General features: G+C 42.6%; 1 protein-coding gene across 1 annotated transcript; it reads right to left on the bottom strand.

Annotated features, from left to right (window-relative positions):
* Positions 1 to 356: 356 nt before the first annotated feature.
* On the bottom strand, positions 357 to 22,619 carry LOC146554272 (potassium voltage-gated channel subfamily B member 2-like). Its single transcript, XM_085253899.1, has 3 exons — positions 22,369 to 22,619; positions 20,462 to 21,232; positions 357 to 5,643 (listed from the first exon to the last, which is right to left on the bottom strand). Exons 2-3 carry the CDS (start codon positions 21,044 to 21,046, stop codon positions 3,631 to 3,633), a joined length of 2,598 nt encoding a protein of 865 aa, XP_085110025.1. The 5' UTR covers positions 21,047 to 21,232; positions 22,369 to 22,619; the 3' UTR covers positions 357 to 3,630.
* Positions 22,620 to 23,858: the final 1,239 nt, after the last annotated feature.

The following is a 23,858-nucleotide window of genomic DNA, read 5'->3' as shown; positions in this document are numbered from 1 at the left end:
CGCTGACCTTTGTTTGTTTGTTGTTTTTGAATATTGAATTACTTGTTGTTATGTAATGAAAACAATCACATTAGTGGGAGAGGAAGGCTGGCCTGTTTCTGCCAAACAATAAAAACTCAAAGATTAGAAACTTGAGGACATTATTTCATCGTTTCAGAAAGACTCAGCCAACACATGAAAACTGTAGGAGTTAGAATTACTGTGATGCTGCAGAAACATTTAATTAATCTAAAAGTAAAGTACTATGTTTGAGCAAATAAAGTTGAAGTGTTTTGATTTGCAGAATTTGTAGTGGTTATATTAGCAAAACTACCTGATGTGGCACAAATACAGACACAAAAATACACACAACAAGATGAGGTCACATGAACACATTTATTTGTCTTGCATTTTGATAACTGAATCAAAACTCTTTATCATTTACTATCATTACACTGAGCTATATATAATAACTCATACTAATCATTGCACAGGCTACAATTCAATAAAGTATATGAGGATGGACGAGTGGGGCATTAAAGAAGTGGAGCTGGCAGGACAGATCGAGAAGCTTTACAGTTGTATGTTTACTGTACACAATCTGAATGAACAAATATAAATAACAATTCTCCGACAAATGAGTGGAGATGAGGTTGTGAAAGCCATAACGCTGTTCTCATGCTTCCCGACCTGCAGCAGCGACAAACCAACGTTTGTTAGAACCGGTGCTCTTTTTAAACTTCTCTGAGTTTGTCTTGATCTACGTTAGGCTGGATATATACTTGGGAAGAATTAACATTTAGTTAATGTTGTGCAATTTATCATAACATAAATCTAGCTGAGTCCAGTTGCACGACATAAAAAGCCGTGTTTTTAGACGTTATGTCCGTTTGGCTGTCAGTAATCTGCTGCTGCACTCGAGTCACACACCGAACGTGCTGCTTTCAGCTGATGAAATCAAATGACAGTGTGGCACTGTGAGGTTGGAACGATGAGCTATGGGGTGCGATAACGTTGATGAGATAATAATACAAAGTTGTAAAGGTACGCAAATCCAGAAAATGTGAGGATTTTCATTTAACTACATCTACTGCACAAGGACAAAGAGAGAGCACGAGAAAAGAAGACAAAGAAAAAGTCGGGCCACATCTAACAGTTTTTTTCACCTTCTCATAAATGATCTATTTATGAAAAGGCACATATTTTTAAAAACTTCATGTACTGAGATGTTAAGAACAACACACAGCTCAAAGTTTTAACCAACAACAAAAATGTGAAACAACTGATAAGCTCATCAGGGAACACAGATAAGACAGTACCATTCCCCTGTTAGCATGTGACCTAATCACCACCTGCTCACTCTGCTCTATTCACACAGTTAAATGTGCATTTGAATCTGTCAGGTTCATTCACATGAATGCAAATCTGATCTTTAAAAACACAAACAAAAGAAAAATGTCAAAGGTTCCCAAAGATAATGCTTAAAGTGACGTCAGGTCTTTTTACTCAAGTGACTCCCTGCAAAGGGAACTATTGTTCTACCTTTATAATACAGTCAGCACCTAAAGGTCACACAGACACACTCCCTCTATTTATCTCTCTGCACTCATCATATTACAATTATTCTTGGTTTAAAGCGATGTGTCTTTGCAATAACTGAAGTCCAGATGCTTGAGCCTGGACCTCCGCTCACTAAGAAGACCTCGTTTGTCTCTTTCCACATGGTCTTACTCTGGCAGCTGTTGTATAACTCGTGATACGACGAGTACAGCTGCTGAATTCTGCTAGCATGCTGACATCGATGCAAGAGATTTTCAGAAGTGTGGTCAAAATAGCATGCTAGCTTGCATGCTGCAAAATGTGACCTGTTGCAGAAAGATATCTAGTTATCTCTGACATGCTGTTCCATGTATTGGAACATACTTTTTTGTGTCATATTTATTATACGCTTAAAGCATGGAAGACAAATGGTTAATAGCCACAGTATTTTCTATCAGACAAGCCATTTGAGTCGTCTCACTGTAAACCAACAGCTTCCAGTTTTCTAAATTCTTACTTTAAGTCACATTTTGGCCGTTTTTACTCCGGCTTGCTGTTACTGTCTCAGTGAACATTTTTAACAGCGTGGCCAAAAACAGCCTGTTGCTGTACGGCACTCAAATCAGACACATTCTTTGAAACATGCTAAGACTAGCTAAGTAAACAAGGGCAATTGAATATGACTCCTGATGGCTGACTGGTTGGCCTTTTTATTTTTTTATGAAAGTCTCCATGTTACCAGATCTCATTCTTAGCTTGGTGAGTACACTAGCAAGATTAAAACGATTAGATAGGGCTGATGTTATGATAAGACACTAGTCTCACAGAGACAAAAATAAAGAAAGAAGACAATGGTTGCTTTTCATGAACTCTACTTCCACAACTCATTTTCCTGAATACACTATGCGCCTGGCCACTGTGTTGATAAAGAATCCAAAAACAAAGTCAGATCTGAGGTTCGTCAAACCTTTATCACGCACACAGTATGTGTGGGAACTGGGAATTAAAGCAGTGTATGATGAACCACAAGTGAGTAATCATGGAAACTGTGTGAGGTTTCCTTTCTGTCTTTCTGTCTCAAATCGTGTGTCTCAGTATGGGTTTGTATTGTTTTTGACTAATGTTCGTTGTTAGGATATTTCATGCTGGACATTGGTGGAAGCCCTGGGACAGACTGGTGGCCTGTCCAGGGTATACCCGACCTCTCACCCGCGACAAGGGACAAGCAGTAGAACATGGATGGATGGAAATTTGTGCAAACAGTGAATATAGTAGAGATTGTATCTGCATTTCACATATTTAGGAACAAGAAAAATGAAAAGAAAAATACAACAAAAAGTAACCAAGAACAAAAACAACAACATAAAACTGAAATATATAGAAATACTTAAAGTTAGAGCATAGATCACAGTGCTCAACAGCAGATACATATGTTCTTTTGGACAATGCAGTACTATGTGGGACTTTTGTCTTGTATCATGTGCTTGTGGTTGTCCCGTTACAAGAATGTAATAATGAGTAAGGAAGATCTACAACAGAATAATGACTGATCATTGATTTTTCTTGCAAGTCTTGCAAAAGATAGATTTTTAAAATTTGTAAATATAAAAAATATAATTTCCTTTCACGGTCTGTCTTTCCTTGGTATAACTGTCCATTCAAATCCGGCCTTGGGGAGCAAGTGTTAGGAAACTGAATATCTGACTCTTCAGGATAGTCCCGAACATTATCATTCAGACAAGGCCTAAAACACAGGTCAGGTTGCCACTGTTCATGTCTCATTTAAACAAAATCAGTCAGTAACACTGACACCACACGGTGTCACTTAGACTCAAGTTCAAACAGTGCCCAGTCAGGCATGCGTGTGCTTATGAATGTCCTCCAGTAATAAAGTCATGACAGCAGAACCAAGGTCAAAAAAGGAACGACCGTTCGAATGTGTCGTGAGATCGGAAGAGTTGCAGCTTTTATGATAGATTTGTTTAATGTCTTTGTCAAAAAGTCCAGTGCTCACACACACAGCATCTGTCACAGGTTATTCCTGGTACTTCCTGTCAAGCATCCCATCAGCCTTTGCTTTGCCTTGGCCCTGTCTGCATTTTTCTTTAAAGCTCACATGTTCGTTTCACAGGGCGGCGTTCGGCTTCCATCCAGAACAATGTGATTTTCTCGTTTTTCTACTCTCTGTTCTGCTTCCTCTAATCCTCCATCGGCCACTCCTTCCTTACTTACTAGGTCTTGGGTGCTGTTGAGTGAGCATGCTTTTGACAATGGACTAGCACCACCACCCGAGGCAGCAGTAGATCTCTCCATGTTATTCCTGCCCAGGTGGCTTAAGCCAGTGAGCTGCCCTTCACCTTCTAAGCTCCTGCCTGCTGAGCTTTCACCTCCCCCCTTGGGGGTGCTGGGACTGATATATTGCTGAGCCAGGGATGGAGATTGCAGGATAGCCAGCGGAGACTTAGTTTCCTGTGTTGTATAACTGGGAGATGGAGAAAACCTGGAAACCAATTCGTCAGTAAGTAGTTGAGCACACTTTGCAGAGCCAGTGGGGATGGGTGTCGCCACAGGTGTCATCACTGCCACGAGGACATCATCTTTCGATGCAATGAAGTCAAGCTTCAGGGCTCTTGTGTTTTGAGGGCTGCCGTGATCTTCCAAAGCTGTGCCGGTGCTATCATAGGTCATCCCAGAGCTTTCTGCACTCTGTGAGAACAAATTCAGATCCCCAGTCAACCTTCCTTTGGGGTTAGATGTGAACTCATACAAACCCTCTTTGATGAATGTCATTGGCTGAATGCTGTCAGGGCCCTGCTTTACCGCCATATTGCTGACCTGACTTAGGTCCAAGGGAGGTGGAATACACTGATGTCGAGTACCAGCTTGACCTCCTTCAACACTGGGGAGCAGTGAGCTTCGCTCCCCTCTTTCCAGTGCAAAATTATCCGCTGCAGTTGAAGATTCCCTGGAACAACTGACTTTAGGTGATGCTTGCTGGGCCAGAGTGGATGAGAACTCTTTCATCTCAATCTGTTCTTCTCGAATTTTTTCCTGCTGCTCTTGAATGGCTGCTGTCTTGTTGTAAGTATCTTCTAGCCGCTTTGCACTGAGGTGTTGAGGAGTAGTTTTATTCGACGTGGGCTTGAATCGCTCTGGGGAGCCCTGCCGGGCCACTTCTTGGTATTGTTGAGACCTGCCAGGGCTACCTGCCTCTGCATTGTGGTAGTGCTTGTGGTAGCTCCAGCGACTGGGTGACAGGTGATTTTCAACGGGACATTTACTGTCCTCTCTTTTTTCTACCAACACATCTGTTAATTCCATACTGCGGGCAAAAGCATCCTTTAGGTTAATAGAAACAATGCTTCCACTCCGTTTTGCTCGTTCTAGAGCTTCCCTCCTCTTGATGGCCTTCTCTTGCCTCTTCTGCTCTCGGTAGAACTCTGAGAAGTTGTTCACAATGATTGGAATAGGAAGAGCAATGACAAGCACGCCTGCTATGCAGCAAAGCCCTCCTACAATCTTACCAAGCAGGGTTTGTGGGTAAATGTCACCATACCCGACAGTCGTCATAGTAATGGTTGCCCACCAAAACGAAGCAGGGATGCTGGTGAATTTTGTAGCATCTTCATCCTTTTCAGCAAAGAATACCAAGCTAGAGAAAATCATGATGCCCATGGCTAAAAACAGGATCAGCAGTCCCAACTCGTTGTAGCTCCTTCGTAAAGTGAAGCCCAAAGACTGGAGCCCCGTCGAGTGCCTGGCCAGTTTCAGAATCCTCAAGATCCTCATAATACGGAAGATTTGAACCACACGCCGCACATTCTGGAACTGCAGCACGCTCTTGTTAGATTCAGTTAGACAGAGGGTCACATAGTAAGGCAGTATTGCCAGCAAATCAATAATGTTCAGTGGTGCTTTCATGAAGACCCACTTATTGGGTGCTGAGAGCAGCCGTAACATGTATTCCATGGTGAACCAGGCAATACAGACGGCTTCGACGTGGGCTAAACTGGGGTTGTCACTGAACTGGCCAAATTCATCTACAACCTGCAGCTCTGGCAGAGTGTTGAGGGACAGTGAAATTGTGGAAATGACGATGAACAGGATGGAGATCATGGCCAGGATCTGCAAGACAAAAGCAGGTTATTACATTAGCTGGGCATAGTGTTAGCTTCATACATGTCTTCTATTACATCTGTTTCTGTGCCTGTAAACAGTAACACGTTCTTTAATAAGACAAACCCTGTTTGTTGCTACTAATCACTGACGTGTACATTCTAGAGTAGAAGTTTCTTAGACTACATGAGACATTTTTGAGACTTTTTTGTTACCCTTCATGGTGGTACCAACTTTGTCCTGAAGGTGGTGCTATTTGAAAAGCTACTAAAGGTCAGGCCTTTTTGATTAAGGCCCTTAAGAAGATTTAGCTTTGGAAGTTGTGCATCCACAGTGACAGTCAGCCCTTAACTTTCATCTGTTCATTATGTCCAAGCAGAAATGAAAAGCTCTTACGATCCACACATCACCACATATGGGCATTTTCTGCTTTTGTCTTTGTAAGGCAGGTTACAGCAAACAGACGCTGACTTTAATGTTTTAAGCAGCTTTGTGAAAAATTCTGGCACGGACACTTTCACGTGGAACTTGTCATGTAGGAGGAGACCTGCAGCGGTGATAAGACAACAGCTTTTATTCAACCTGCAAAAAAACATTTTACAGTGTTTCCTGTGTCTCTTCAGAAAATCACGGCGATGTGCTCACATGATGTCAGATTTGTATTTTAATGAGAACACAAAAACACACAAGACTACAAACCTTCTGACATTAACTGCAACTGGAAATGATTCCAAAATCTGACAAAGCACTACAATACACGGTGCAAAACAAAGTGAGTAACACCTAAAAACACTCGTCTCTTTCTTTTTTGGGGAGGAAAATGGAAACAAAAGTTCGTTTTTGCTCCTGCGTGTTTAGCTTCACACTTGGTTTCCTAGGGTTTGAAACAATTTTGTCCTTTTTGTCGCCTTTTCAATTCAATAAAGATAAAACCTTCTTCTCAGAGAATGACTGAATGGAAAAAGGGGCCCAGGGGATTCAACTATTACTTATAGCCAATTTAAAAACTCTAACTGGGAAAGCAGAGTAACGAAGCTGAAGGATGTGTGTTCTGAGTCCTCTCAGTGTAGCCCTTGGTAGGACATTTCAGGTTTATTGTAATAGGATTGCGCTGCTATACATAGAAAGGATAGAGAGGAAGGTTAGAATTGGTTACTCATTCTTTCCTCCCCCAACAGGAAGAATCAAGCAACAGGCGGAAATAGACGATGCAAGATTATTTTTTTGTCTTTAAATACATCTGACGTGATATCTGACAAAAGACCACTGCACTGTTCTCTGGGGACAACTCAATTTCCTGTTAGCTTACATTTCAGTGGCTTCAACACATAATACGTATTGTGTGTCAGTGGAGTAGATAAAGGTACAAATGTCACACGAAAAAACTGATTACTTCTAAAGTATTTGCATGTTATTATTGCAAATCATTGTTCATTCTTCAGGTGAAAAATTATAATGATCATTATGATGCAACTGATTACAAACTGAATGTTTTGTCATTTCATAATTGCTTAAAAAGACTAAAAGTGAAATCAGCTTTGAATCCTTATCCAAATGAAACACAACAAAACAAAGATTTCATTCCACGCTTGTCAGCAGCAGAGCCATGGCTGCTGCAGCTAGCATGTTTGAGTACAGGCAAGACACTAAACCCAAGAGTGCTCCAATTCATACTCCACTGGAGTGCGAATGTGTGTGACTGTCAGAAAGCACTGAGGTGTAGAAAAAAGTGCTTGTATGAACGAGTGAATGAACCATGTTGTATGAAGCACTTTGAGTGATCCAGTAGAAAAGCGCTATATGAGAACCAGTCCATTTACTGACAGGGTTAGTGTGTTTGAAGAGTTGGGAAGTGATTCTAAAGCCACCAAACCCAATACCTCCGACTGTACCTGGAAACTGTGTCTTCCAAAAAACCAGATCAGAATCAGCCCTCACTGTGGCTTTACTGGGACCCAACAGCCTGTAATAACAAGCCCAAGAAGCCATCCTCCTGAAGCACTGCTCCATGAAATCAGACAGAGCGACTGGACAAACTCCCACACCCCCCCTGCATTTATCTGACCTTTATTTAACCAGGGAGTTCTACTGGGACCAAATCTCTTTCACAGGGAGACCAGTGTTGCCAGTATAGCAGCCATACAAACTCAGAACACAATAGAAATGCAGCATAAAACACGGTAACTGTTAGAACAGTGACAGAAAAGTGGAGTTGACCACTGTAAATGACCACGGCAGACCCGGGGGCGAGTTCATGCTTTGCAGCATACTTCATTGACTCACACGGTTGCTGTTCACAGTGCTCACAGAGCTGCAGCTCTCCCGCTGCCCGCTCAACGTTATCGCAACAACCTCAAACACAGCACCCGTTACAATATTCGGCGGGGCGTGATTGCAGATGCCGTGCAGGTGCGTCCGTCTTCCCTGCACGGCACCGCAGGCCACGCCCCGCCACATACCCCCATCGCCCGACTGAGGCTGGGGAGCCATCCGGCCGAACCTACTCCCCCCACCGCGAGCAGGAGAGGGGATCAGCCCGGACCGTCGGCGCCCCCGGGCCCTGGCCAAGCGACAAGGAGTTGTGAGTTCAGGTGGCCGCCCGGGAAATCAGTCTAATAAACTTAAACCTACACCATCCTCCCTGTTCTGGTATTCTAAACAGTACCCGAAAGTAGACTGCTTGGTCAGTTAACCTCCTGAACTATCTACAACACATGGTGAAAACCTGAAATTAAAACAGAGAAGGCTAGAGGTGAGACATGATCATTACTGATGACAGATTTAGATATATTTTCATAAACTATTCATTTGCCACATCAATAAACAGCACGGCAGGGCAAAATATTTTTTCTAACATGGCAACCTTTAAAAAGTTTTACACAAAGTTTTTACACACAGTACTGGTGCAGTATCTAGAAAAAGTGGGAAATACTGGCACCATATACAGTACTTAGTTACTTCTGAAGAAATTATGATGGGACCCTAAAAAAATTACTATGTACAATAATGATTTCTATACATTTTACATCAGATGAAAACATTTGTTGTAAGATTCACATAATTATTTTTTAAACGCAAGACATTTTAAATGAGAATAAGAAAGTATTTCTTTGTGCCCCCCTCTCCCTGTTAATGCCCTACATGGCCCCCTGGCAAAACTTTGCTAGACCCGCCCCTGCACAGTTACCAGCTGTCAGCTACTTAGAAAAGGATCCAGGTGTTATTTGTCTCTCAGAAACAGTTCATAACTTCAACTCATCCATGTCAGCTAAAAGGTAAACCTGTTTCTCCATCACAGCTCTGATGATTCAGTAAGGACATCTCCTGGTTTCATCTTCATGTTTCCCTCTCACCACATATACAAACCATCATGACCAGCAGCTTTACAGCTGTGGCTCCAGCAAACATCAGCTGATACTAGAAATTAATATTAAATACATTCTAACAGCTGATCAAGCTTGAACGTGCTGCTGTTGTTTAGCGCGACATCCGCTGGTTTCCTCTTTCTGGAGCAAAGTGGGCGATAAACAAACAAGAGAGCCGATCAGCTGATCATTGATCAGTTTCATGATTGAAGTAGCAACAGGAGAGGGAGGGGGAGAATGAGAGAAGAAGAGGCAGCTGTGCAGCATAAACAAAGAATAACTCCAGCTTGGTGTCTTTTTCATTGTAGCTGAAGTCCGGGACAAACTGTTCTTTTTCAGCTCAACATAGGGTTGCCAACTCCCTGAAAAATAAATAAGGGACACCTCGTGGCCAGGGCCGGGCAACCCAGTTGTCTTCACCCTTCCCAGTGTGGTAGCTCTTTTTTTTTGTGTGTGAAATTATTTTTTAACCATTTGACTTGAAGTTGATTTAAGCAGATGCATATTCTATTCTTTGTGATATGAACACATGTGAAACAAATGATCATTTAGCCATTTATTTTTAGCTCACAATGACAACATTAACACATAAAACAGGTCTCCTTCTTAAACAGAAGCCTGTCATGCTTAACTTTTGAGAATATAAGTAAATCTTTCTTTAAAAGAACTCTGTCCTGCTTAACTTAAAATTATATAAATTAATAGAAAACAATAGAACAAAATCATTCTTGTAACAGTGCACATTTAGTGCATTTAGTACAATTGGCTTCAGTTGAGGTATTATTTCAGCTTTTCTAAAGCTAATCAGCTGCTCCTGTTTGTAAACCCACTTGTTCCCATGATTACGCATCATAACTCATTATTCATCTATGTATTACTTTTATGTATTAGTCATGTATTTGTTGTAATCATCTATCCTTGCAGTTGTTTATTACACAAAATAAGTTATATTATCACACTTCTGGCCACATAGCGCTGATATTCACTGCACATGCCCATATTAACCTTAACCAGAGGGTTTAAACAACAAACCAGTGTTTACATACCATATCTGCTTCTGCCGTGACCTGGTGGACAAGAAATTGGTAAAGGGTTCCCCGAGCTTTCACGCCCCTCATGTTCTTCTTGTGCCACCACTAGAAGCATGCCTATGGAAAAAGTGCGCCGGCACACAGTGCAGTGCGCTTTATAGGTGTTATCGTGCACTTTTCCAGCCAGGTGTTTCCCTTTTCCCATTCCTCCTTTTTTTCTTTCTCTGAGCGAACAAACATTGCTGCTCTAATGCTGGGCTTACACTGTGCCATTTTTGGCCCATTTTGAGCCGATTTTTGAGTCGTGCGACCGATTTGGTGATCGGACCGATTTTGGCCTTCATCGTGCGTCGTGTAGTATACGTGGGGTAATGAGAAGCGATTAACACCTCGAGCAGCTCCCGATCATCAATCGCTCGTGAGGGTGTCACAGGCGCTCACACTGCGCACGCGCAAACGTCGGTGAAAAAGACGGAGCAGCACGGCTGTGCAGCGTGTGATCTGGACACAAGTGATGGAGGCACAACTTGTAGAACTTTGGAAAGCTCATCCGAGCCTTTTCGATGTGGCCTCAGAAATGATCACGACCACAACAACCGTGAAAATAGTTGGATTTACATGCTGCTCAATCACAGCTGCCTGATCATGTTTTTCATTAGCAATTTAGCAAAGTTGATGGTGGTGGTGTGTCTGTGTGAGTGAAAGACAGAGGGAGAGCGCGACAGATTTTCTGTTATAACCTTCATGTTATGGAGGCACAGTGTGAGCACTCAGGTCGCATCAGAGCATCGGGCCGTATAGTGTGAGACCTGCATCGTGACCTACCAACTTCTAACCCCTGCGAGTCAATCGTGCAGTTTGAGCAGGAGCTGAATAACGTGACTGAAAAAATCGCACAGTGTCTGCCCAGCTTTAGGTGTACTGTCGTCCGAGACTTGCACCGCAGTGTCGGCGTTTGTTCCCCTGTTGGCCATGCTTCTTGTTGTGGTCATCTGTTGTCTTCCGGTATTTTCTCCGTAAGCGACCTTTCCTCGACCAATGAGATGAGCGGTAATCTGAATTGTCATACTCGAATTGTCGTAAGTGTGCTGTCAGCTCATTGGTCACAAAGCAGGAGAGGGGCTGGGAATTATGTTTTCAAACAAAGTGTTAATTCCATTAACATTTATAGACTACTTTTGATTCTCACTGTATTACGGGACAAAGTGCGTCCCTTATTAGCTCAATACGGGACGTGAACTTTTGTTTCTAAATACGGGACGATTCCGTATTTTAAGGGACGGTTGGCATCTCTACTAACTAACCTTCCAAATAAAATAAGATAAAAGCACCCGCCCAGCAGTATAGAAACTCCGTCATGCTAGCTAGCAGCAGTACGAGTTATTGTAACTGACTGTAAAAAGTCAGCACAACGAAAACAAACTCCACCTAAACTTGGTTTATATCTGACCCCCTCTTCAGTTCACCGCCTCGGGTCTCTGCTCCTCCTGCCTTTCCGTCATCCACCTGCACCTGCTGGCCTCCACCACTTGCTAATGTTACTGAATCTGTGGACTGAGCTCGGTAACAAGATTAGCAACATTCATTAAATAGAAGCTTGTCATCCATGCTTGTGTTTAACATCACTTGCAACAGTGCTGAAAGGATCAGCCCTTGTGGACAAGCTTCTGCAAAGACCAAACTTTGTCTTGGGAACATTTAAAACTTCTTGCACTGTTTGCCTTGCAGCTGGACGGTGTGTGTAAATGATGCTGATTATCAACGATGCTTGAATTCCCAGGACGGCTGAAGAGCCTAATCCTCCTGCACTGTTTGCGACTTCAGTGTGATGTGTGTTAACCAGAATAGGCTACAACATGTAGAGTTTTATCAGAGTCAGGACGAGCCTCATTCAGCCAGGGGCCTGGACGAGGGCACATTTTGTAACTACCTTGGAGAAGCCTCTATGGAAGGCCTGACAATCCCAAAGCATGACAAGAGGTCAGCAGCACTCCAACCCCAATAAATATAACAGTTTTTATGCTTGTGCAGTTGTTTTAAACTTTATAAAAGTGTGTAGGCCACATTAAAGACGTGCTGAGTTATTTATTTAAACACTGGAACATGGACTGAGCGCTCTACTGATAGCTAACACTGCGTGACTGATGAGCAGGAAATGATCAGTTAAAAAAGGAACATCATTAATCTCTGTATCTGTAGTTTTGTTCTTATTCCACCACCACAACTGTCCTGGTGTCTGTGAAACCATGTGATGGATTATCTGAGCTATTTTCAGTGGGGGAGCTTCTGGCCAATCACGGTAACGATAAAAGACACCGAGCATTACATCATTACAGAGTTTAGACAAAAGTAAAAACTGGGAATAAACTACGAAACATTGAGAAAGAAGAAAGAGGAGATAAATAGAAAGTCAAAGAGGGACAAAGCACAGGGGAGTATAAGGCAGATATATCAAACGGTGTCCACCCTGCAGCGTCTTAATGGCTTAGTGGCTGCCAAATGCTGTGACCTTGACACTCAGGGAAGATTCTAAGCAGTACCAAGAACAGACAAGCTGCTTTAGAAGCCATATAGTGAGTCTCCACGTTTGACATTCAGGTGCTCAGCAACACTTTTTTACATAAAAGTTTGAGTCGCTGACAAAGAAATGGACTCCACTCGTCACAACGAATCTCTTTAAGTGAACGTGTTAAAAGTCGGTGTTATGGGTACTGCATGTCATCTCTATTTGGTTCATGAAGCAAACAAAACATAAAGATAAGAAGTCTGTTCATTAAGAAAGATTCCAAGTAAGGAAACAAAACAGGATTCATAATTTGAAAGGACACAATGACACTGGACAAAAGATTCTGAGTCCAGTTCAGAGTTGAGCTCAGTGACTGTGAATGGACTCTGTGCACTGAATGGAGACACAGATACTCAGCTGCATGTTCAACCGTCGGTTAACGTTTCCCCCTCTAACAGCAGACGTACTGCTCGTTTATTTATCCTTTCGTCACCGAGGCGAGAGCCCGTGTTGACTGCCGTTTGATTGTCTTTTTAACAGAATTACCAGACCAGTTTCATGAGAAGACATCACTAAATTCTGGTGCAGCATTGACACACGTTCAATAATACTGCATCGCTTTTTACTTCATTCTTGTCCGAGTGTGAGGGAAAAATGTTCACGGCCGGGGTCGACAACAAACGAGCGAGACAAAGAGAGGAAAAACGTCTCTCAGATTGTGACCAAAATGGAAATCTGATAGTTTATAGAACAAGAAGACAAGCTGCAATGAAAGACTGGATAAAGCGATTGAGCAGAGAAATCCAAGCTGTGATCAATACGTGGAGTTATTTGTGGAACAACAGGCGCAGGATCTGTTGGACAGTGGCTGTTTCTGCAGAGGTCAACATGGTTTCTATTTGAAGACGCTGCTTTCATGGGTCACATGTTTTTATCTCTTGTTACACTGAAGTTGATTCTGAGCTTCACTTATTTCCACATTCATTACTCGAGATGTTCCACAGCCCTCGTTTGATTCTTCTCAGTCTGACATAAAAACAAATAAAAACTATTTGCACGTGTGATTTTGTGAACAAACGGTAAAACAAGTGACGCTTCATTTCGTCTTAGGGAAACTCTGTGCAGTGGGCTAATATCTGGGGCCACAAACCAGTTACATTTAAAGCAACTGTTGCCCACGATGCATTTAACATAACTGAACTCAAGTCAGTTCAGTTGTTTTGGAATAATTACTTATTGGCTGGCCGTGATGCTGATGTGAATGTAGCCCAGTCCAGACCACAGATATGAAGCTCAGGCTGAATAAATGTCTCGGCTTTGTCTTTGTAACAAGAAAGAGGAATAACTCCCATTTTTCCACATTTTGAAACTACATGTTTCTGTAAGAGGATTCATTTATTGATTTTCACTATTTTGGTCAGAATTATGAAAAGTTCTACGCTAACATAAAATAATGATTTTTTTGAAAAAGTCCTAGCCCAGTTCTGGCGTCACGCACTGAGAGGGATGTGTCGTGTTAGACACACAGAAAGTGTTTTGAAAGAGAAAATGGTCAGATGTGTGAAGGTGAACTTAATAAGCTGCGTATGTTTCGAGGTTTGTAAAGTACTCCTTGGTGCACACATTTGTAAATCTTACTTTGAGCTGGTGGAGCGTATCATATCCATCATGAGAGACGGTAATAACCACGTTTCAGAACAGGCTGCTGTGGCTGAACTCACTGCTCGACTCTACAGCAGGAAACATAAGGACTGAATACATCAACATTTTCTCAGTAAACTGTACATAAAGATGTCTAATGGGCCCAAGTAATCTACACATACAAAGAAATCTGAATCTAAAAAAGTCCATAAATTATGTGGAATAAAGTGGAAGAACAAGCTTCTGGAAGTACTTTGACTTTTAGGAGTGAATTTGATTTCTTTTTTCTGTACTGCAGTAACATTTTGTAAGCAGTACCAAATATTTCTAAATAAAAGATCTGACTACTACAGGAGATGCAGGAAAGATTAGTAATGCCTCGTGGCTTTTGTATACTGATGAAACTACAGTTGCAGAAAGAGGCTGCTAGCACGTTAGCTCTGCACACTCACGGTGGAGATGTGCGCCAACCAAAGATTTACAGCTGACAGGCTGAACTTGGCTGAAGAAAAACCACTTTGGCTTTTGGGCTTCGTGCTGCCACAGCCATAAATTCCCATCCGAATGGAAGCATTTCAAACTGAAAGCTACAGTACATTAGTGAATCACTCTACCGCTCCTATGTGAAGGCACAAGGCCAGTAAACTATAGACCTCTGAGTAGCTGCTTATAGCTGTCAGGCAAGCTTATTTAGCTGAACCAGACACTTTACACACACACGCAGTGACTCAGTGTTGTCCTGCATTTCACTCAGGATTTCACTGTGAATATTACATTTCATTCAAGTGTTGAAATGATTACTAACTGCTACATGAACACAGGTATTCCATGTAAAGTGGCTGTGGGTGTGTTATGACTCGTTTCTCTTTAAGCTCACAGGTTGTTGTGGATTATTCCTGCACTTCCACAGTGTTTTACATGAGTCCACACATCATTAACAAACTGTGTGCACAAAAAGACACAAACAAACCCATAAAGCAGAACGCATCCTTTTTTAGCGAACCAGATTTACAGCCTTCGTCTCACTTTGAGACATGCGGATCAGACACTAATCCCATCATTTTGTATTATTATATAATCTACTTAATGGAGACCTAAATGTAAGCAAACGCAGTTTAAAGGTTTAAATAGAAAAATGCAAGTACAACGTCAAAGATGAGGCAGGAAGCAGCTGTCAAAAATCTAATGGACAGTCTTTTAATTCTGTCTCTGACTGATCCCGTCGGCTTAAAAAGCCTCTGTGTCATATCATCGACGGGTTTTCCTCCTCTGCACACAATACAACGTATACACAGCTGATATGCTAGTGAGGCACATCAGTCCTGAGCAGAAACGCTGCAACTCTTCAAGCTGAAATATAACATGCAACCTATTAGCTTTACATGAAATACAAATTCCCATTTTTGCTAAATAAAGAACACATTTAAGTCAAAGTGGACAGCTGAGACCACTGAAGCTCCCTGCAGTAGGCCTCTGACTGTGAGAAGTCATTGTTGAACATAAACTGTTAAGATCACAGACTTTCCCCTTGTGTGGTCCAGCAAGCATGCAAAAGGTCATAAAGTACAGTAACATTTTAAAAGTGCTGAGATGTGGACCCGTGGTTTATCAGAGACAGGTATTGTGTGAACAGGTGAAGCCAGTATGTAAAGCATTAACATACTACCCTAAACAGCATGCGGTGTCTCTAATGTCCTGACTACAAAGTGAGCAAACCATTTTCTCCACTCCAAAAAAGATCTCGTTCTTCTTATCAATCAGTTTTTCTAGACTGAATTTCATCCAACCAGTTCTGAGTCAGGCTGGAGACCAGATGAGGTTTGGATTTGAATCCACGGGCTAGCTGAGGCCTTCCCCGTGTCTGAACGAACGTGTACCGCTCAGCGTCATCAGTGATGCTGAACGGACAAGCAGAAGAAAATGGACGAATGCTGAAACTGCACAGCCAGATTGAGTCTGTGACTTTATCCAGCTCCACCCCACCACCTTCCCCACTGCAGGTCAGACAGTGGACAGGACAGACTATCCAACCTGCCAACAGTTAGTCTATTTGCAGCAGCAGCAGTCCTGGTAAAAGCTCCAAAGGAGATTAAGCCGTACTCCTAAGTCAGACTCATAGTTGCATTACAGGTGTGCTGTCATAACTGTCTTTTAATCTCAATGAGATTTTACCTGCATAAATAAAGGACTGATAATAATACATCACAAAACTGTGTGCAGGATAAGTGCATGCACAGGTGATCATATAACAATGGAGCACAAAAAGCTTTAAATACATGTGGAAGAGATGAGAAGTGAACCCGAACAGCCCAACACTACAGCCTGAGTGTGCGTCAAACAAAGGATGCAACGAGGACATGCTAAAACATCTCTGCCAAAAATAAGAAGATTATACAGATTATGTAAAGTTTATGAAACTAATCTCTATTATTTAAAGATTTAATACTCATATTATCCAATAAAAGTACAACTATTGCTGGTGGATGTACAGCTGACCATCTGGACATGACAAACTGTGCGCAGTGGTTTACAAATAGCCAGGTGATGCTTCTTTTCTAATAAGCAGCAGCACTGAGCCGCTCACATCACCGGAAAGAGGCCCTCCTATTGGTTAAGTGCTGCTGCATCACTGCCACATGGCTGGTGTCACTGCAGAGTGGCCTAAGCGGCTTCCCTCCTGCTGACACTACGGTTCCAGCCGGGTCACATGGCTCTGCTAAAGGCCAGTGCTGTTATATTTTTAGAAGGAAGAACTAGCTGTCACTAACTTGGTTAGGTGATTAGGAAATGATTATATAGACATATATAAGACACCTTAAATATTGTGTAGAAAATGATACGAGTATATTAAATTGAATGTTTCTGTTCTTTTAATTGAATAGAAATAATCAGTCACTGTTGGAATTCAGTTCATAGATTATCTTGGTCACTATAAATGTTTCCTAACCTTATACTTCCTAAGTCTGATACTTCAGAAACGAATCAGCTAAACGTTTGTGATGTTGCAGTGAGATCTGAATATAATATCTGCACCGAAGGCAATAAAAAGAACAAGAGTTCGGTCCAGTCCTAAAGGTTAAGCATCAAATTGTTGAGGCTGAACTTTGTTCATGCAGTACGGAGGCTACAGCTCCAAGTCCCAGTCATATAGAGGCACTTTTGTTCCACATAACAGAGGACGGTGCTTTGAGCTTCCAGAGCACTGAGGAGCACAGATGAAAATACTCTGTGTGATTGCTACTAACGCTGCTGCTTTGTGCACAGTCAGCCATTAGCACCCGCACACACACATGTGCGACATAAAGCTTGGTTTGTTTGATCGCCATGTAATGAAACGAATTTTACTCAGTCCTGCATCAGCACATCAGTGATGTCAGCTATAACTCGCTATGTCTCGAACTGGTTTCCACAGTGTGTTACTTTTATCTGATTGATGGAAATCAGTTTAAAAAGTAACAAGACTGTTTATAAAATGAGCACAAAAACATGACAACAAAACAAAAAAGTCTTCCCAGGTAAAATGCACGTGTCACAGCGACTCGGCTCACAGCTATTATAACGATGCTGTTTCTTTCTCACTGCCTCCATCATGACCTCCTCCTGCTGTGGAGGATAAAGAGGTTCTCACTGAGTCTAACTATGAAGTAGCCATCTCCCTCCATCTGCTCGACACGATCTAAACACAGGGAACTCTGATCAGCTATGCCAACCAGCACTGCCTTGTCTCTATACTTGTATTTGTCACTTACACGTTGGGTTTGCTCATGTTGACGGAAGCAAATAAAGCCCAGTTTGTTGAAGCTGCATCTACGAAAAGTCTATCTTTGTCCTGCTTGCTTACTCTTGGCATGCAAAGCTCTTCGGTCAGTCAGACAGAAACTGGGAGTCACTAATAAAATCCACCCCCCGATTTCTTGGCTCCCTTGCCCACTGACTTCTGTGTATGAGCTCCTCTTCACTTATAGCTGTTTGTTCTTCACATTTTCCTACAGTTAGATCATATATATATAATATAGAGTTGGAGGTATGTCACCATATGTGAAGGTAACATCCTTTCCCCACTACCCTAACACCCTCAGACAGGTCTTGACAAACTACCAGCCACCTCCCGTGTGGATGACTTTAAAGTGTACCAGAAGTCAGAGAGACGTGGACTCACTGATAGAGGCCGAGCTGTAAGAGTGGCTCCAGAACAACATCTGAAGTCTCTTTCCAGAAGGGTTCAAGCTGAGATCCTGCTCCAAGGACCTTACCTACCACAGCAGCTCATTTGTGCTGCAGAACCACTGTCACTATCTTTATATCTTTATTTTGGACTAAGTGGGTTTTCCTAAGCTTACAGTGACTGTGAGCTATATTACAATATCTCTTTTAATTCTTCTGTTGTGTTCTTGCCTCTTCTTCTCGCAGGTTCACACACAGTTAGGTCCATAGATATCAGGACAGAGACAATGTTTTTCCTGATTTTGGTTCTGCACATTACCACAGTACATTTTAAATGAAACAACTCAGATGCAGTCGAACTTTAGACTTTCAGCTTTCATTCAGCGGGTTGAACAAAAAGACTGTATGAAAACATAAGTAACTAAAGCATTCATTTAACACAATCCCATCATTTCAGGGGCTCAAAAGTAATTGGACAAATTAAATAACTGAAAAGAAAATGTTCATTTCTAATACTGGGATGAAAACCCTTTGCTGACAATGACAGCCTGAAGTCTTGAACATCAGCAGATGCTGAGTTTCCTCCTGACTCTCCCAGGCCTTTACTGCAGCAGCTTTCAGTTGCTGTTTGTTTGTGGCCTGTCTGTCTTCTACATGTGAAATGCTCAGTTGGGTTAAGATCAGGTGACTGACTTGGTCATTCAAGAATATTCTACTTCTATTCTACTTCCAGCACTGTTGTCTTCCACAGACATCCAGGTCCTTTTGTGTTTTGGAGCTGTCCTTCTTCCTCAGGATGTACCAAATTGTAAATTTTCCTACTCCACTATTGTAGCAATTTCTCCGATGGATGTTTGTTTCTGCTTTCGCAGCTTCAGGATGGCTTGTTTCCCCTGCATGGACAGCTCCTTTGACCACATGTTGTCTGTTCACAGCAAAATCTCCAAATACAAGCACCGCACCTCAAATCAGCTCCAGGTCTTTTACTTGATAAGGACATAAGGAAGGAACTGCCCACACCTACCTGAAACAGCCTTTGAGCCAACTGTCCAATTGCTTTTGGTCCTTTTAAAAAGAGGGTACCACATGTTAAGGAGCTGAAATGTCTAAACTCTTCACCCAATTTGAACGTGGATTCCCTCGAAATGAAAGCTGGGAGTCTACACATCATGTCCATGTCTGTTATAGAACTATAACTGGAAAATGTTTCAGTAAACAGGTTAAAAAACGAAACGTGTGTCAGTGTCCTAATATACAAGGACCTAACTGTTGGACTCTTGTTGTATTTCTTAAACTGAAGAAGAGACTAGTTTTCAGCAGAAGACACTGCTGTCACATCGTTAGTAATGAACTGATGCTCTGCTTGGAGGAGCTGTCTGTCTCCTCTGCTGCAGACAATAAAATAGGCACAGCAAGGCTGCTGTGGTAAACCTGCAGTGTGTCCGGCACGAACTCAGTGAAGAACATTACTGAACAGAAACTGCGCAGACACAGTTGTGAACCTCACTCACTGGAAATCCACTTTCTTTCTTCCTGAAAACAAATTATTGACTCTTTTCATCAGATTAATAAAAACATCTGCTCGATTACAAGCAGAAACTTTGCTCTCACTGGTTATACATAAATCTTTCCCTCAAAACATGAAGCACACCTATGGTGCAGCAACTTTGAAGCTAAATGACAAAAAACTCGAGCTGGAGTACGGTTTATTATATCGCACAACCTTTTCATGCACCAATGAAATAAAGAGCTGTGGTAAAGGAGAGATAAGATCCAGAGGTTACTGGTTATAATAAAACTCTTTGATATTAGCTCTGACAGTTGAAAGTATTGAGAATCATAACAAAATCAAGAAAATGTGCATTTCTTTCATAACTGTGCTTCTGCTTGCTTCTCATTAGCGTCATCACAGATTCAGTAGATACTGAAGGGTAGCGTGCAGCTTCCTCTGTCTTATGTCTTCTCTCTATTATCCAAATAACTCTTCTTTGTAACAGACCTAATCTGCCCACATATCATCTTGTGCACTTTTAGGAAACCTGAATGTGACCTGAGACATTATCACAGGTTTCATTCACGTTCTAGCATCAATCATGTGTGCCGGCTGTGTTTCTTGTTACCTTTGCAGCTATAGAGGAGCTGGGCTTCTCCAGCAGATCCCACAGCTTCTGCCTCTTGTCAGGACAGCAGCCCTGCTCCTCCTCCTCTCCCTCCTTGTCCCTCAGTGTCTCTGCCTCCCTCCTCAGTTCCTCGTTCATCTGCTCCTTCTTCTGATGGTAGCGTGCCTGGCAGCAGGACTCCAAGTAGATCTCATCAATGCCCCAATAGTCCAGCTCCTGTCCAAAAGACAGAGCGCACATCTCCTCCATCATGTGAAGCTTTCCTGTTCTGTAGAAGTTGAGGATGGAGGAGAAGGCCACCGGGTGCCGGTCGAAGAAGTATTCGTTCTCAGTGAGGGTGTAGTCATCACAGATCTCCAGCAGTGACTCGTGGGTGTTGCAGTCCCTTAGCTGTCCCAGACGAGTTCGGGGCAACCGGTCAAGTGTTCTCCATAACACTTCATGTGTAAGCCCACCGACGTTGAGTCTGACCCGCCGTGAGCGGGCCTTAGTGCGGATGATGTCCACTGGCTCAGGGGGGAGCAAAGGAGCTGCAGCGGGTCGGGGGTTGACTTTGGGCGTGCTAAAACTCACCTTGTCTGTCATGTTTGCTTTGACTGCTGTCTTACTGTGGGGGTGGGTCACCTCAAACACAGGCTTTTGCAGTGTGTGCGTATGTGCGTATGGAGCTCGATAAGATGATGGCGGTGGCTGGTCAGGGGAAGATTGCCCAGGCCCACCAGGCCCACCTCTCTGTGTTCAGGCCAGCAGAAGTCCTGGTAAGATCCATGGCTGGAAAAAGAGACATGAGCCATTACACCAGTACGACCAGGTTATTCTATAGAAGATCTCCTACTGAGGAGAATAGATTAAATAAATTAATAAATACAGAATTATTCTGAAGTGGCACAGTATAAATAAAACTGAATACACGCTTTTTATGTGCATATACATTCAGGAACTCAACGATTGGAGCAGCAAGTTTGAAGGTGTTTCTCGGACACTTTGCCGAGCTGTCACTTCCCTGTGCTCCCCGTGCTGTTGTTTTTATCTCATGTCTGGTCAGCTGGAATCTAAAATTGCTAAAAACACACGTATGTGCGTTACATATGTAATGTGGGATTGTAGAATTTACTGCAGCTTATGTGCTCCCAGTAAATGATTTTGCTTTGTTTTAAAGCAGATAGATCGCAGAGTTTTACAGCAAATTAAAGTCATATCAGAATAGTTATTTTGAAAAGCACATCACATAATCTAATATTTGCTAGTCCAGGAAGTTTTACTATTTTAATTACAAAGAGTTCTCTGATGAAATCACTAAACAGGGAAGAGCAATTTGAATCCACCTCCAGGGAATATCTGGAATCTAAACAGTGCTTTTTAGAAAAGGGAGCCATTATGCAGTTAGTCTTAGAGCTTATGCTGCCATTAGAAGTCCTTTGACTCTTATCTGATTGTGTAATGGAGTTCCACAAATCCCAGTAGCGGCATAAGGCCTCGTCTCCCCTGGCTCAAGTCTACCTTAGTTAATTATAGACCGTCTATCTTCTCCTGGGACACTCATAGGACACAGAGCTGCCACGTCACGACTAGAAGAGCATCTTTCGCGTTTTTCCCCCAGAGTCCGGGAGAGCTGATGTCTGCAAACAAGCACTGACTTCATTAGAATTATGAGATTGTGCGCTCACTAATGATCACGTAAACTACTTTGAACTGCTTCCGCGTGTTTCTTCTCTTCCTTTTCTTGCGGACACCAGCCGCAGTCCAAAGTGAGAACGGTCCTTTCTGTCAAGCGATTCAAGAGACTCAGGCTTAACTCGTGATTATGCGCGAATGCACTCCAAGTTTACAAAGTACAGAAAGAAAGACACAACTGCTGCGCTCTCCTCGTGTCAGTGATGACACATAAAAACGCTCGTGGAGCTTACCTCTGTGGAGCAAGCTGACATGGCGGAGAAGTCCAACTTTTGGCTTCCCAGGAGGTCCCACCATAGTACCCTGTGAGTTACCCCAGCTGCTGCTTCATATCCCCGCCGGCCATTAATTCGTGAATCCCGTCGAGAACACGCAGACCGGCCCGTGGCCACATTTTACCCCAAAACACACCGTCAGAGCAGGAGGGGAACACCCGAGCGCTCACGGAATATCAAATACGAGCGCGAAGCGGCGGGGTCTGGGAGCGTCGCCGGACTGAAGGAGGAGAAATAGAGGAACAGAGGGGGGTGGGGTTGGGGGTGGGGTAATTGGATTGAGGTGTTTAGCACCAAGGACAGCTCCAGATCAACGGCTTGCAGCTGAACTGCTCGGAGCGTCACTGAGCTCTTCTCTCAGTGTTTGACAGACCCGTGGAGACGCTACGGAGAAGCTCCTGGTTCAGTCCGTTCATTCGGCACCATTTACAAGGCTGTGCAAGTTTTTCTACAGGAACCTCAAACTGAAGGGAACGTGTCCACGAAATACGTCACAAGTCACAACACACACACAAATCACAGAAACACGTCATGGTAAATGAATGAATGTTAATCATGTGCGTCTATATCTCATAACACGAGAACATTAATTCAACAACTAATCATGTCTAAGCTGTCATGAATTATGCAATGTCAGCACTGTCGCATCTTAGTCTGGCCTGTAGTTTCTTTGGACTAAAAAAACTCCGCTTTTATTGTTTATTTCCAAAAGATTAACTAGAACTAAAACTTCTCTATGACTGCACTGTGTGTGTGTGTGTGTGCGTGTGTGCCCTTACACAGTGGTGGCCTTTCCTTCAGTAACTCGGATTAACAGGTCATTCATGGCAAAAGACTGTGACATGTGATCACCACCAGTAGGATGATGTTGCAATACTCACACAGAACGCACTGAACATACTGAACATCACATTTGTAACAGAAAGGATGAAGCTCAGCAGACAGAGATGAACTTCTTCCTCAAAAGATGTTGATGTGATTTCCTGAAGCTGGAGGATCACAAGGAGCTACCTACAGCGGGGAAAATAAGTATTTGACACATCAGCATTTTTATCAGTAAGGGGATTTCCAAGTGGACCATTGACACAACATTTCCACCAGATGTTGCCATCAAGCCAAATATTGACGTCATACAAACAAATCAGAACATATAAGTATACAAGTTAAACCACAATAAATAAAGTGAAATGACACAGGGAATAAGTATTGAATACATGGAGATAACAAGGGGCAAAATGACATAGAAAGCCAGGAGATCACCTGAAATCTGTCAGTATTGATAGAGAAATCCTGTCCCCTATCAGTACTAATTGATATCAGCTGCTTTAGTCCTAATTGATGGCCTATAAAGGCTCCTCATTACCCAGAAGGCACACAGGAAAGACTTCATGATGGGTAAAAGCAAAGAACTCTCTCAAGATCTTCGTAATCTTATCGTTGAAAAGCAT

Source organism: Mchenga conophoros, linkage group LG18, assembly GCF_057382185.1.
Source record: "Mchenga conophoros isolate Kocher_MC1m ecotype Shallow Benthic linkage group LG18, M_conophoros_male_GT1.1, whole genome shotgun sequence".
NCBI classification, from domain to species: domain Eukaryota; kingdom Metazoa; phylum Chordata; class Actinopteri; order Cichliformes; family Cichlidae; genus Mchenga; species Mchenga conophoros.
This window is presented reverse-complemented; position numbering and strand designations above follow the sequence as displayed.

Coding starts and splice junctions, on each gene's coding strand:
- LOC146554272 (XM_085253899.1), bottom strand. CDS start 21,046: ATGACAGACAAGGTGAGTTTTAGCACGCCCAAAGTCAACCCCCGACCC. Junction 5,644..20,461: donor GCTCCTCTATAGCTGCAAAG/GTAACAAGAAAC, acceptor TTTGTCTTGCAG/ATCCTGGCCATGATCTCCAT.